General features: G+C 48.4%; 1 protein-coding gene across 3 annotated transcripts in view; it reads right to left on the reverse strand.

Annotated features, from left to right (window-relative positions):
* Positions 1–14,263, reverse strand: part of adarb1b (adenosine deaminase RNA specific B1b) — a 152,316-nt gene that overhangs the window by 2,943 nt on the left and 135,110 nt on the right. For all 3 annotated transcript variants that reach the window (XM_061226924.1, XM_061226925.1, XM_061226923.1), the window contains 5 exons: positions 11,118–11,232; positions 10,843–11,011; positions 10,041–10,192; positions 8,861–9,029; positions 4,367–4,548 (listed from right to left, as the gene is read on the reverse strand). In XM_061226924.1, the coding sequence (XP_061082908.1) occupies positions 4,367–4,548; positions 8,861–9,029; positions 10,041–10,192; positions 10,843–11,011; positions 11,118–11,232 (787 nt within the window). The remainder of the gene's footprint in view (positions 1–4,366; positions 4,549–8,860; positions 9,030–10,040; positions 10,193–10,842; positions 11,012–11,117; positions 11,233–14,263) is intronic.

The following is a 14,263-nucleotide window of genomic DNA, read 5'->3' on the forward strand; positions in this document are numbered from 1 at the left end:
GAGGAGAGAGAGAGAGAGAGAGAGAGAGAGGGAGGGAGAGAGAGAGGGAGAGAGAGAGAGAGAGAGAGGGAGAGAGAGGAGGAGAGAGGTGCAGAAAGAGGGAGGGAGCAAGAGAGAGGCAGAGAGAGAGACAGAGGGGGAGAGAGAGACAGACAGAGTGAGAGAGGGAGAGGGAAAGAGGCACAGAGAGAGGGGGCAGAGGGACAGATAGAGAGCATTATAAAGGAGTATTAAGCAGAATCAGGGCCTAGAGCAGTGGTATGGATTAAGAGTCTGCGAGAGTTAAGCATCACACAAATAAACGTTATCGTGTCCCAGAGTGCATCACCACTTCTGTCCAATTACATCACTGCTGTTCCACATCCTTTAGGGCCAGAGGCAGACTGTTCAACACATACCACCATGTATGAGCATTAGAGCGCTTTTCCCCTGTAGAGGAGCCCTATCAGACAGGGCATCCCATAAACAACCCAAAAACATCCCTAACACATCCCCAACGCACCGCCAATGCACCCATAACACACCCCTAACACATCTCCAACATAGCCCAACACATCCCCAACACACCAACAACACACCCATAACATATCCCCAACACATCCCCAACACACCAACAACCCACACCCTTAACACATCCCAAACACATCCCTAACACATCCCCAACACGCCCATAACACACCCCTAACACATCCCCTAACACACCCCTAACACACCCCTAACACATCCCCAACACATCCCAACATGCCCATAACACACCCCTAACACATCCCCAACACATCCCCAACACGCCCATAACACACCCCTAACACATCCCCTAACACACCCCTAACACACCCCTAACACATCCCCAACACATCCCCAACATGCCCATAACACACCCCTAACACATCCCCAACACGGCCATAACACACCCGTAACACATCCCAACAAATCCCTAACACACCCCCTAACACATCCCTAACACATCCCCAACACATCCCTAACACATCCCAAACTCATCCCTAACACATCCCTAACACATCCCAAACTCATCCCTAACACATCCGTAACACATCCGTAACACACCCCTAACACACCCCTAATATGACAAAGTAAACACAGTCAATGCAAATAATCCCCACAATTTCCCCTGCATACCTGCTCATTTCCATAAATCCCCACAATCTACTCCGGAATTCCTGCTCATTTCCATAAATCCCCACAATCTACTCCGGAATTCCTGCTCATTTCCATAAATCCATAATGTAATGTTCATTCCAATTGAAAGATTGACAGTTCAGTAAGTGAGAAATCTGTTTTTTATTTGAAATAATTGTATCATAAGTAAGTTACATTTGTTGTGTGAATAAAGGGGGAAATTGTGTATTTGATTGAACTCTAACTGTGAGTGACTAAACTAAAAGTGAATATCCAAAGCGGGTGAATACTGTCAGAACCACAGCAGTGTGAGTGTGCTGGGGCTTTAAATGTACTTAGTAAATTGAGCAGTATGGTTTATATAGTGTTAAATAGTTATTGTACATGTCAAACCAGCAGAAATGATTAACCCTTTCAGACCCAACTACCGTCAAATCCCAAAGCACTCTCGACTTTAGACCTTTTTCAACCAATCACAATGACTGCTGTACAATTGTTTTGAGCCCCTATAAAAACCCAACTAAAATTTCTAAATTTTCTCAACCAAAGCAAGCAATGGCGCCCCTTCATATTGAACTGAAAGTATTGCTACACTGCTACACTAGCGGATGTAAAGTGCAGTGTGGTAACCAGACCGGTACTCCACAGCACTGGAGGTGTGGGGAGGGACTCTGCAGTAATGAGGAGGTGTGGGGAGGGACTCTGTGGTGATGAGGAGGTGTGGGGGTGATGAGGAGGTGTGGGGAGGGACTCTGTGGTGATGAGGAGGTGTGGGGAGGGACTCTGTGGTCATGAGGAGATGTGGGGGGTGATGAGGAGGTGTGGGGAGGGACTCTGCAGTAATGAGGAGGTGTGGGGGATGAGGAGGTTTGGGGAGGGACTTTGTGGTCATGAGGAGGTGTGGGGGCTGAGGAGGTGTGGGGGGTGATGAGGAGGTCTGGGGGCTGAGGAGGTGTGGGGAGGGACTCGGCAGTAATGAGGAGGTGTGGGGGATGAGGAGGTGTGGGGAGGGACTCTGTGGTCATGAAGAGGTGTGAGGGATGAGGAGGTGTGGGGAGGGACTCTGTGGTCATGAGGAGGTGTGGGGGATGAGGAGGTGTGGGGGATGATGAGGAGGTGTGGGGAGGGACTCTGGTGATGAGGAGGTGTGGGGGATGATGAGGAGGTGTGGGGGCTGAGGAGGTGTGGGGAGGGACTCTGTGGTCATGAGGAGGTGTGGGGGTCATGAGGAGGTGTGGGGGATGATGAGGAGGTGTGGGGAGGGACTCTGTGGTGATGAGGAGGTGTGAGGGGTGATGAGGAGGTGTGGGGAGGGACTCTGTGGTCATGAGGAGGTGTGGGTGTGATGAGGGTGATGAGGAGGTGTGGGGGATGATGAGGAGGAGGTGTGGGGGATGATGAGGAGGTGTGGGGGTGATGAGGGTGATGAGGAGATGTGGGGGTGATGAGGAGGTGTGGGGGATGATGAGGAGGTGTGGGGGATGATGAGGAGGTGTGGGGGATGAGGAGGTGTCAGCAGTAAGAGATGCATTCTCTCTGTACACTCTGCACTGCTGACAGGCCACAGGACAATCCCGGGAATGATTTAATGTCGGGAATGGGAACGGAACGAGCCGGTGCTTCTGATAATTCCTAAACCGGAAAAAGGTTAATAGCCGCTCCATTACGCGTCCCCCTGTGGTTTTTGGAGAGGAGAGGAGGAGGGCAGGGAGGGGTCCAGACGCACACACACCCACTGATGCTGATGGACGGTGTGCACTGTGGGGGAACATGAAGGCGCTTTGCTCCTACAGGAGCCCAATTACCCCCCCTCAGAGCCCCCCGGCCCCCCCGGGCCCACCCAACCAGCTGATCTGAGAGTGGGCGTCAGGGAGACCCGGGCCTGACAGCCAGGGAGCGCAGAACAACATCCTGTCTGCGAGTGTGTGTGTGTGTGTGTGTGTGTGTGTGATGCAGGCAGCACACAGCACCAAAGACAGAGCATGACACCATACTGTCTGTGTTGGACACTGATGACAGTACAAACAAGCGCAAACTGAAGACGCACCTCTTCAAGCAGCACCTCTCCCCGTCCCTCCCTACCTCCCTGTGAACCTTAACTGTTGTCTTTCTGTGATTTACTTTTTTGTGTATCGGTATTTTTAGTTTGGCTAGGTAAGCAGTGTTTGGCTAGTTAAGTTTGGTCACTTTTGCTTTGTTGTTTGTTTGTTTATTTGTTTGTAAAAAAAAAAAAAAAAGAAAAAGAAATTAAAATGGGCCCTGGTCCTTATCTTTGTTGTACAGGTAGCAGTTGAAATTGTACTTCCCTCTAGGGTCTTTCAGCGCACTTATCCCTGGTTATGGGTATGCACTTTGTTGTACGTCACTCTGGATAAGAGCGTCTGCCAAATGCCATTAATGTAATGTAGTACATCTATAACAGTGCCACTCCATGGTGGTATTACAGACACCCTTCTACTACCAGACTACATTACACATACAGAACACATTACACAAGCTTCTGACAGTCTATAACTCACACACACACTCATTTCCCCAGTGCGGTGTATGATTTAGTGATCCAAAGCCACACTACAGCCACTGCTGCATTTCATTCATATCATAGCTCATGCACTGCAGGTTACTAATGATTCTGCTTAAGTCTAGTACTTATATGTGACAGTATATTAATTACTGGAATGTTATTTTGATTACGCTTTATTTAAATCTTTCAATTGTTTACTGCGAGCTGTCTGTCAGACTCAGGCGTTTCTGTTCACGGGCATCGGCTACATGAATGAAGCACAGTGAAAAAACAGAGGGGAGGATGAGAGGAGCCAGGGCGGCAGGATGTATGGAATCTTGTGGAAGGTTTAGGATACAGACAGGGGTTAGGGTACAGACAGGGGGGTTAGGGTACAGACATGGGGGTTAGGGAACAGACAGGGAGGTTAGGGTACAGACGGGGGGTTAGGGTACAGACAGGGGGTTAGGGTACAGACAGGGAGGTTAGGGTACAGACAGGGGGGTTAGGGTACAGACATGGGGGTTAGGGTACAGACATGGGGGTTAGGGTACAGACAGGGAGGTTAGGCTACAGACGGGGGGTTAGGGTACAGACATGGGGGTTAGGGTACAGACATGGGGGTTAGGGTACAGACAGGGAGGTTAGGCTACAGACGGGGGGTTAGGGTACAGACAGGGAGGTTAGGCTACAGACGGGGGGTTAGGGTACAGATGGGGGGCTCACCGCTCAGTAATGGCCGGTTCAGGGTGAACTGCTGTGGCAGGTCCTGGATGTCAGCGATGCGCTGGTACATGGCGCGGGAGAGGTGGTCTGCGTGGTACAGGCTGCCCAGAATGATGCTGGAGAAGTAGATGGGCTCTGTGAAGTAGCTCATGAGCGAGCCCTGGATCCCAACCACGTTCCACCTGGAACACAACCACACAGCGTCAAACACGGTCCACCTGTAACACAACCACACAGCATCAAACACAACCGCACAGCGTCAAACACAACCACAACCACGTTCCACCTGAAACACAACCACATAGCGTCAAACACGGTCCACCTCTAACACAACCACACAGCATCAAACACGTTCCACCTGTAACACAACCACACAGCGTCAAACACGGTCCACCTGTAACACAACCACACAGCGTCAAACACGGTCCACCTGAAACACAACCACACAGCATCAAACACAACCGCACAGTGTCAAACACAACCACACAGCGTCAAACACAACCACAACCACGTTCCACCTGAAACACAACCACATAGCGTCAAACACGTCCACCTGTAACATAACCACACAGCATCAAACACGTTCCACCTGTAAAACAACCACACAGCGTCAAACACGGTCCACCTGAAACACAACCACACAGCATCAAACACAACCGCACAGCGTCAAACACAACCACACAGCGTCAAACACGTTCCACCTGTAACACAACCACACAGCATCAAACACAACTGCACAGCGTCAAACACAACCACAACCACATTCCACCTGAAACACAACCACACAGCATCAAACACGTTCCACCTGTAACACAACCACACAGCGTCAAACACGTTCCACCTGTAACACAACCACACAGCATCAAACACGGTCCACCTGTAACACAACCGCACAGCATCAAACACAACCGCACACCGTCAAACACAACCACAACCACATTCCACCTGGAACACAACCACAGAGCGTCAAACACGTCCACCTGTAACATAACCACACAGCGTCAAACACAACCACAACCACGTTCCACCTGGAACACAACCACAGAGCGTCAAACACGGCCCACCTGAAAGACAACCACACAGCGTCAAACACAACCACAACCATGTTCCACCTGTAACACAACCGCACAGGATCAAACACGGTCCACCTGTAACATGTTCAACCTGTAACACACTTATCAAACTTGCCTTTTCATGAATTCTCTATAATAACAATAATTGGTCTAATATCGGTGGGGTGAGTCATTATGAAGTGCTCACCCTTTAATCTCAGCTTCCACGCTGCAGGACTCCAGACTGAGAGAGGTCACAGGTGTGGGAAGTGCTCACCTTTCCCGCGGTAAAGGCAGCGTTTACGCACACATTACCACCCCCTCCCGTGCGCAGCACCCCGCGGAACAGGGCACAATCAGAAACCCTAATCACGGCCTCCACACCTGCCGGAACCATCCGTCGAGAGCCGCTCGAGTGATTGGAGGACCGGGCGAGCGGGCGGTGCTCAGCCAATCAGGCGCGCCAAACTCCCGCTGCCTCTGGAGCTAACGCAGCGGGCCACTAATGCACAGCCTCTTCAGACCGCGAGTGTAATTCGTCTCACTTTACCTCTCCCAGGAGCGTCTCGCAATCACGGGGAACCCCGTAATAATCATACTAATGCACAAACTTTCTTCTGAGTAACTCTGAGCCGGCCTTACACAAGGCTGTGTCCCTCCGAGGCGGCCATTTTGTCCCTGTCCAACCACTTCTGCACTTTCCTCACCGTGCGGGACGGCGCTTTGGGATAAGGGTTAGGGCTGGGGTCAAAGGTCACCCTTCAGCGCCCGTTCACTGCAGCGAGCCACCTCCTCACCAGTGCGCATCTCAAACAGAGGGCATGGCCAGCCGGCAGGAGTACACCTCCCTGATAACCCCCCTCCCCATACAGCTCCCACAGCCCGTCACTCACCCCATGGGTGGGGGCACTGTGTGACAGGGGAGCCCCTGAGGAGAGCCTGGTCACTGCCTCTATAACAGCATCTGCAGTTATTCACCTGACAGTGGAGCTGTGTGTGAGGAGGTGTCAGAAGGTGTGAGGAGGTGTGAGGTGGTGTGAGGAGGTGTGAGGAGGTGTGAGGAGGTTTGAGGAGGTTTGAGGAGGTGTGGAAAGTTGTTAGGAAGTATGAGGAGGTGTGGATGTGAGGGGATTGTGAAACCCTAGGTCTGTGTGCTGCAGTAATGAGGGACAGGCTGTGTGGAATAGCTGGGGTGGGGGAGGGCGGAGGACAGGAGGGAGAGAGGGAGGGAGGAGGAGAAAGAGGTGCGATGTCTCATTATCAGTGACAGGCGCGGCGTGGTGGTGGCAGCTCCTGAGTGCAGTGTATGTACCCGTCAGAGCGGGGGAGGACAGCACTGCCCCACAGAACACAGCACTCAGAGAGGGAGGGGGTACGGCTCCATCTCGGGGGTCCAGACACAAAGGGGACAATACGTCGTAATAACAGGCGGAACATGCTGCACCTGCACAACACATTTATAAAGAGGAAAATAATGATAGTTTGTAAGTATGCCATTTCGGAACATAGTCTGGCACAGCTTGCCTGCTCTGTATGGATAATCACTTCTGATTAGCAGGTCACTAAACAGTAACACCTCTGATTAGTTAGAATATAAACTCCCTTACATAAGCTGAATGGTCTTTGTGTCTTTGTTCGGTTGCACAGTTCATACTTGCGCTGCATCTTAGCCAAGCTGACCATAAATTATTCCATGAACCAAAACCTTGTCGCATACAGTGATGTTTCTATATTCAGACCAATCACGCACGTTTAAAAAACAAATCGCTATTCGCCTCTCATGCACTTCTAACATCAAGTGTCAAGTACCATGATAGCTAAATTATTCATTTTTGAACGGCTGCCTACCACCTATTGTAGCTGGTTTTTCGTTGGGGTCTGTAGTGGATGTATTTGGACATGTATTGCTCTCCAACAATTGACCTGGTATGAATTTCTTTCGTTTTTTTAATCATAACCTCTTATAGTCGGTTAGTTTCTCCATCCCAGTTTGCCGAAAACCTGTACCCTAAAACCTTAATCTCATCATACAATGAAATGGGTCATCTATCGCAGAGATTATACCGTGCTGAATTTATCCTCCAACAAGTTTCCGCTATGTGCTATGTCAACAGCTGTTTTAGGAATGACTTTACACCTGTAAATTTTATCTTAACTCAATGTCGGTACTAACTCAGTTTGTGGAAACTCTGAACTCAAGCTGGCCTACGTTTGAACTTATTTCATACAGGTGCAACAGGCTGCAGTATAAAGATGTATAGTATATCTGAGATGATTAAATGAGAAAACACATCAGAACCTCAAATGAATAAACAGGTGCAAAATCATATTAATCATATTAATCACAACATTTTTCTTTTTGATTGTAACCATTTTTGATTTTGATTGCACAGAATAATTTTTTTATTTGATTGTAACCGTTTTTGATTTTGATCGCACAGAATAATTTTTTTTATTTGATTGTAACCAAATCATTTCATACTGATGAAGGCTGAAATGGTGTAGCACAGTTACAGCAAGAGATAATGCCAAATAAACTGGGTCCTCTAGAACAGACAGTTCACTGGGTCTGTGGATAACTGACCTGTAGAGTCCACTGGGTCTGTAGATTACTGACCTGTAGAGTCCACTGGGTCTGTGGATAACTGACCTGTATAGTTCACTGGGTCTGTAGATTACTGACCTGTATAGTTCACTGGGTCTGTAGATTACTGACCTGTATAGTCCACTGTGTCTGTGGATAACTGACCTGTAGAGTTCACTGGGTCCGTGGATAACTGACCTGTATAGTTCACTGGGTCTGTAGATTACTGACCTGTATAGTCCACTGTGTCTGTGGATAACTGACCTGTATAGTTCACTGGGTCTGTAGATTACTGACCTGTATAGTCCACTGTGTCTGTGGATAACTGACCTGTATAGTTCACTGGGTCTGTAGATTACTGACCTGTATAGTCCACTGTGTCTGTGGATAACAGACTTGTATAGTTTGCAGTGTCTGTGGATAACTGACCTGTATAGTTTGCAGTGTCTGTGGATAACTGACCTGTATAGTTTGCAGTGTCTGTGGATAATTGACCTGTAGAGTCCACTGTGTCTGTGGATAACTGACCTGTAGAGTCCACTGTGTCTGTGGATAACTGACCTGTAGAGTCCACTGTGTCTGTGGATAACTGACCTGTAGAGTCCACTGGGTCTGTGGATAACTGACCTGTATAGTTTGCAGTGTCTGTGGATAACTGACCTGTAGAGTCCACTGTGTCTGTGGATAACTGACCTGTAGAGTCCACTGGGTCTGTGGATAACTGACCTGTATAGTTTGCAGTGTCTGTGGATAACTGACCTGTAGAGTCCACTGTGTCTGTGGATAACTGACCTGTAGAGTCCACTGTGTCTGTGGATAATTGACCTGTAGAGTCCACTGTGTCTGTGGATAACTGACCTGGCGATTTTGTCGCTGCAGGACATGGTGAGTAGCCTCTCCCCCTGCAGCACCCCGTCCCAGGTCTGGATAGTGTTGCTAGAGCGGACCGGGATGGTTCCTTCCCCAGACTCGATCTTGGTCCTCAGCTGCCCCCGAGCCTTCCTGTTGGGGTGCCGATCTCCCTGGTCTGGGGGAGAGGAAGGTCAGACAGAGCCTTCTGAGAGAATGACCACTGCTGGAAACTAACAGGCCTCATCTTTCCTTTTTTCACCTCTTCTGTCGTGGGAGACCAACACCATTCTGCATGCGTCAAAGCAATATGACACAAGGCCATTTCACCAAAGAATTAATAAGTGCAGAGCAAGATGAGCAGCTCCAATTAATACAATATATTTGAGACGCACATTCGAGCCTCTGAAGAAAGTTCTAATTAAAAAGACACGGAAAAAAGAAATGACAAGAGTAGGACATATTTATTAACTTAATTGAATAAAATAATCAGTCGAAGATTGAATTCACTACCAGCACTAAATTTAATATAATTACATTATGTTGCGCAGCAAAGCAAAATAAAATGGAATGAAAGGAAGTGCTGTTGACAGGCGTGGAGCTCAGCACTGCCTCCCTCCACCACTGACACAGCACCATCCGCTCCAACACTCAGCCACACCAACCACCAGCGATTTCATATTGAGTATGGTGTGTGTGTCAGTGAGAAAGTGGGTGTGTGAGTTTGTGTGTGTGTCTGTGAGAAAGTGTGTGTGTGTGTGTGTGTGTGTGTATGTGTGTGTGAGACTGCATATGTGTGTGTGTGCGTGTGTGAGAGTGTGTGAAAGTGTGTGTGTGTGTGTGTGTGTGAGAGTGTGTGTGAGTGTGTGTGTGTGTGTGTGTGTGAGTGTGTGAGAGTGTGTGTGTGTGTGAGAGAGAGTGTGTGTGCATGAGTGTGTGTGTGTGTGTGTGTGTGTGAGAGTGTGTGTGAGTGTGTGTGTGTGTGTGTGTGTGTGCGTGAGAGTGTGTGTGTGTGTGAGAGAGAGAGTGTGTGTGCATGAGTGTGTGTGGGTGTGTGTGAGAGAGTGTGTGTGTGTGTGTGTCTGTGGTGTGAGAGTGCATGTGTTTGAGAGAGACTGTGTGTGTGTGTGAGTGTGTGTGGGTAAAAAGTAAAGAAGCGCAAACGGAGAAGAGGAAAGTAGGAGCGTACCTTCCACGCCGGCCTCGTGGGGGGAGAAGATGCGGGCGTCTCCGCAGGGTGAGGTGCTGATGTACAGGTGGAACTGCACATTGTCCTTCAGGCGGTAGCCGTGCTTCTCGCACCGGATGAATATGGACTTCTGCTGCTCTTCTTTGCTGTTGCTGCAAGCGGGAAGGAGGCTGCCGCTAGTTTCACATTCTCCCCAGAGGAACGTCCGGCCAATTGCGCCATGTCTCTAATTCTCCTACAGCAGTCTGAGCCAAAATGGCCGCCCTACTGAGCCGCTCTGCAGAACTGTTTCAGCACTGAAAGGTTCCGGCCAGCTATTACCCAATCGGATTCCTTAATTAGCCTCTAAACAAGCACCTTACTTGAAATTGGGAAGATGTATTAAGAGCTGCGATAACAAACCTTGTTTGCAGCAGTTTATTTACCACTTTGATGAGCGCCCCATGCCCCATCAACCCTCAAATCAATCAATCAATCTTTATTTGGCACCTCGTCTTCTAGAACAAGCAACCTCTGAACTACACACACTTGACTTTAAACCACACAAGTGTTGCCTACAGCACACCCACATTATAATAGAGAAATGCTAAACTTGGATCTACAAAGTCATACATATTATTTGCCATGGACGCAAAAAATTAATTAATAGAATACATAATTTCAGCAACTACGGGAAATCCATTTATCACATTTTGGAGTCAGCAAATTACTGGTCATAATAATTATTTTTGACAAGCCTGTGTTTATATAATATGCCCACAGAAGGGACAGGCGGTGGAGGTGACTCAAAATGGCCGCTCACCTGAGGAAGTGCTCCAGCTGGGTGTACAGGTATCTGATGAGCGAGCGCCGGGCGATGATCTCTGCGTGACAGTCGTTCAGCGCCAGGCCGCGGTCGCTCATGTACTCGCCGTTAATGCACTTTGTTCCCGTGGAAACGCAGATGACCTGGGCTTCCTTGACATCAGTGCCTGGGGGGTGGGGGGGCAGAACAGGGCGCTGAAAACCATCTCCGTAAAACAGCCATGACAGGAAGTCATGGGCTGTACAAACTGGGGACTGGAGGCAGAGGCCTACCTGTTGTCATGACGACCCCTGCCAGGACTTTCCGCCGTGCGTGAGGGGAGGTGAAGTTGTCTGTCAGCTCGCTGAACTTGTCCACCACCAGACGGGAGACGGCATCCGCCAGGACCTGAGGCAGCACAGCGTCTGTGAGTCTCAAACAACCCAGCAGTCCCAACTCTCCTGAGAGCATCGATTGCATAGCGCTTTGGATAAAGGCGCAATATAAAAGCCAACCATTTACCATTTACAACAGTGACAGCATGACAACCCAACAGTGACAACATGTCTGTGAGTGTCTCACAACCCAACAGTCACAACATGTCTGTGTCTCACAACCCAACAGTCACAACATGTCTGTGTCTCACAACCCAACAGTCACAACATGTCTGTGTCTCACACACAACCCAACAGTCACAACATGTCTGTGAGTGTCTCACAACCCAACAGTCACAACATGTCTGTGAGTGTCTCACAACCCAACAGTCACAACATGTCTGTGTCTCACAACCCAACAGTCACAACATGTCTGTGAGTGTCTCACAACCCAACAGTCACAACATGTCTGTGAGTGTCTCACAACCCAACAGTCACAACATGTCTGTGAGTGTCTCACAACCCAACAGTCACAACATGTCTGTGTCTCACAACCCAACAGTGACAACATGTCTGTGTCTCACACACAACCCAACAGTCACAACATGTCTGTGAGTGTCTCACAACCCAACAGTCACAACATGTCTGTGAGTGTCTCACAACCCAACAGTCACAACATGTCTGTGAGTGTCTCACAACCCAACAGTCACAACATGTCTGTGAGTGTCTCACAACCCAACAGTCACAGCTCGACTGTCAGCGTCTCACATGGCCCAACAACCCCACAGTCACAAAGCTCCTGCACCAGTCTCAAACAACCCAACAGTCACAGCGCATCTGTGAGTGTCTCACACAACCCAACAACCTCAAACGTAACCGAAACCAGACCTGTCAAGACCCAGAATGATGGAGCCTCTGCATATATGTATGGAAATTATTGTCATCAATATATTTTCCCTTTGCTTTCCCTTCATATTAACTCGTATTAGACTTGCATTAGTCCCGTATTAGCCCCGTATTAGCCTCGTATTAGCCCCGTATTAGACTCGCATTAGGCTCGTATTAGCCCCGTATTAGCCTCGTATTAGCCCCGTATTAGACTCGCATTAGGCTCGTATTAGCCCCGTATTAGCCTCGTATTAGCCCCGTATTAGACTCGTATTAGCCTCGTATTAGCCCCGTATTAGACTCGTATTAGACTTGTATTAGACTCGTATTAGACTCGTATTAGCCTCGTATTAGCCCCGTATTAGACTCGTATTAGACTCATATTAGCCCTGTATTAGACTTGTATTAGACTCGTATTAGCCCCGTATTAGACTTGTATTAGCGCCGTATTATACTTGTATTAGCCCCGTATTAGACTTGTATTAGACTCGTATTAGCCCCGTATAAGACTTGTATTAGACTTGTATTAGACTTGTATTAGACTTGTATTAGACTCGTATTAGCCCCGTATTAGACTTGTATTAGCCCCGTATTAGACTTGTATTAGACTCGTATTAGCCCCGTATTAGACTCGTATTAGCCCCGTATTAGACTTGTATTAGCCTTGTATTAGGCTTGTATTAGCCCCGTATTAGACTTGTATTAGCCTTGTATTAGGCTTGTATTAGGCTCGTATTAGACTTCTTTCCGCAGGCCCATTAGACTTGTGGTGGGGGGTTCCTCTGAAAGGATGTTTGTAGTAAGAGGGAAATGGTGTGGCCATTTTGTGTCACTGTTTTAATGGATGTGAGCCAAACACAGGGCACCTCTGTGAACAGCTGAAGGGAGATGAAGTAAATATTTAAAGACGGGAGAATGAATTAGTCAATTAGACGGGCCTCGTCTCTGTCAGTGAAGCCACACGATGAATTAGGCACGGAGAGGGAGAAATGGAGGGGGAGAAGAGGAGAGGAGAAAGGGAAAGAGAGAGGGAGGGAGGGAGAAACATGGAAATAGAGAGGGAGAGACATGGAAAGGGGTAGAGACAGAGCAAAAGAGGGGGAGAGAGAAAGAGGGGGAGGGGAGGCAGTAAAGACAGACAGGGAGAGAGGGGGAGAAAAAGAGAGAATAAGAGAGCGTGAAGAAGGTAAAAGCTCCTGTCTAAAAGGAGGCAGTGAACTTTTGACTGGTTATTAAGCCGGTGATGGTGCGTTTCCCCCGCTAAGCGAGCGCACAAAGCCTGATTATAACAATCACACCTGCTCGGCCCTCTCCAGCAGCCCGGCGCACACTCACACGCCCTAATGACGGCTTATTACACCACCAGGTATCAGCTCACCAGCCAGTGTGGGAGATTACAGCGCGCCGGCCCTGATTGGCTGCTGGACGGGCACGGAGGGGGCGGATTGGCAGAGGGGAACAGGGTTCAGAAAGCAGCATGCGGAACAGCGGTCATATTGACAGATGGGCTTTTAAACAGGCAGGCGGGAGTTTGCATAATCAATTGTCTTGTTTCAACAGCGTCCGTGTGGAGATGTTAATTAAGATTAAGGTTCATGCCGCCCCGCTGGTATCTGGAGAGGGGCTTATGGCCTGGGATTAGCAGATGTGTAAATAGATGTCTCGTACGCAAATGCGTCGCTTTAGTGCTTTTAGTCTCCCTCTCCCTCTCTCTCTCTCTCTCTCCTTCTCCCTCTCCCTCCCAGTCAGTCAGTCAGTCAGTTATAGAGGCAAAATGGACTGAAACAGCCGTCTGAAGATAAAGAGCCAAAGCCAAGTGCAGTAAACTCAGCTGGGCTGTCAAAAAGGCATGAACAGCAGTTATTTAAAAACTAGCAGTATTTCATAAAAAGCAGGTATTTAATAAAAAGCAAGTATTTAATAAACAGCAGGTATTTAAGAGCCAGTAGGTATTTCATGAACAGTGGGTATTCTATATTTAGTGGGTATTTAATAACCAGGGGGTGTTTAACATTTAGTGGGCATTTCATAAACAGCAGGTATTTAAGAACCAGTCGGTATTCTAAATTTAGTGAGTATTTAATGAACAGCGGATACTTAATAAACAGCATATTTAATATTTTACGAAACAGCAGGTATTTAATAAACAGCTGGCATTTAATAAACAGATGGTATTT

The sequence above is a fragment of the Conger conger genome, chromosome 17, assembly GCF_963514075.1.
Source record: "Conger conger chromosome 17, fConCon1.1, whole genome shotgun sequence".
Classification (NCBI taxonomy): domain Eukaryota; kingdom Metazoa; phylum Chordata; class Actinopteri; order Anguilliformes; family Congridae; genus Conger; species Conger conger.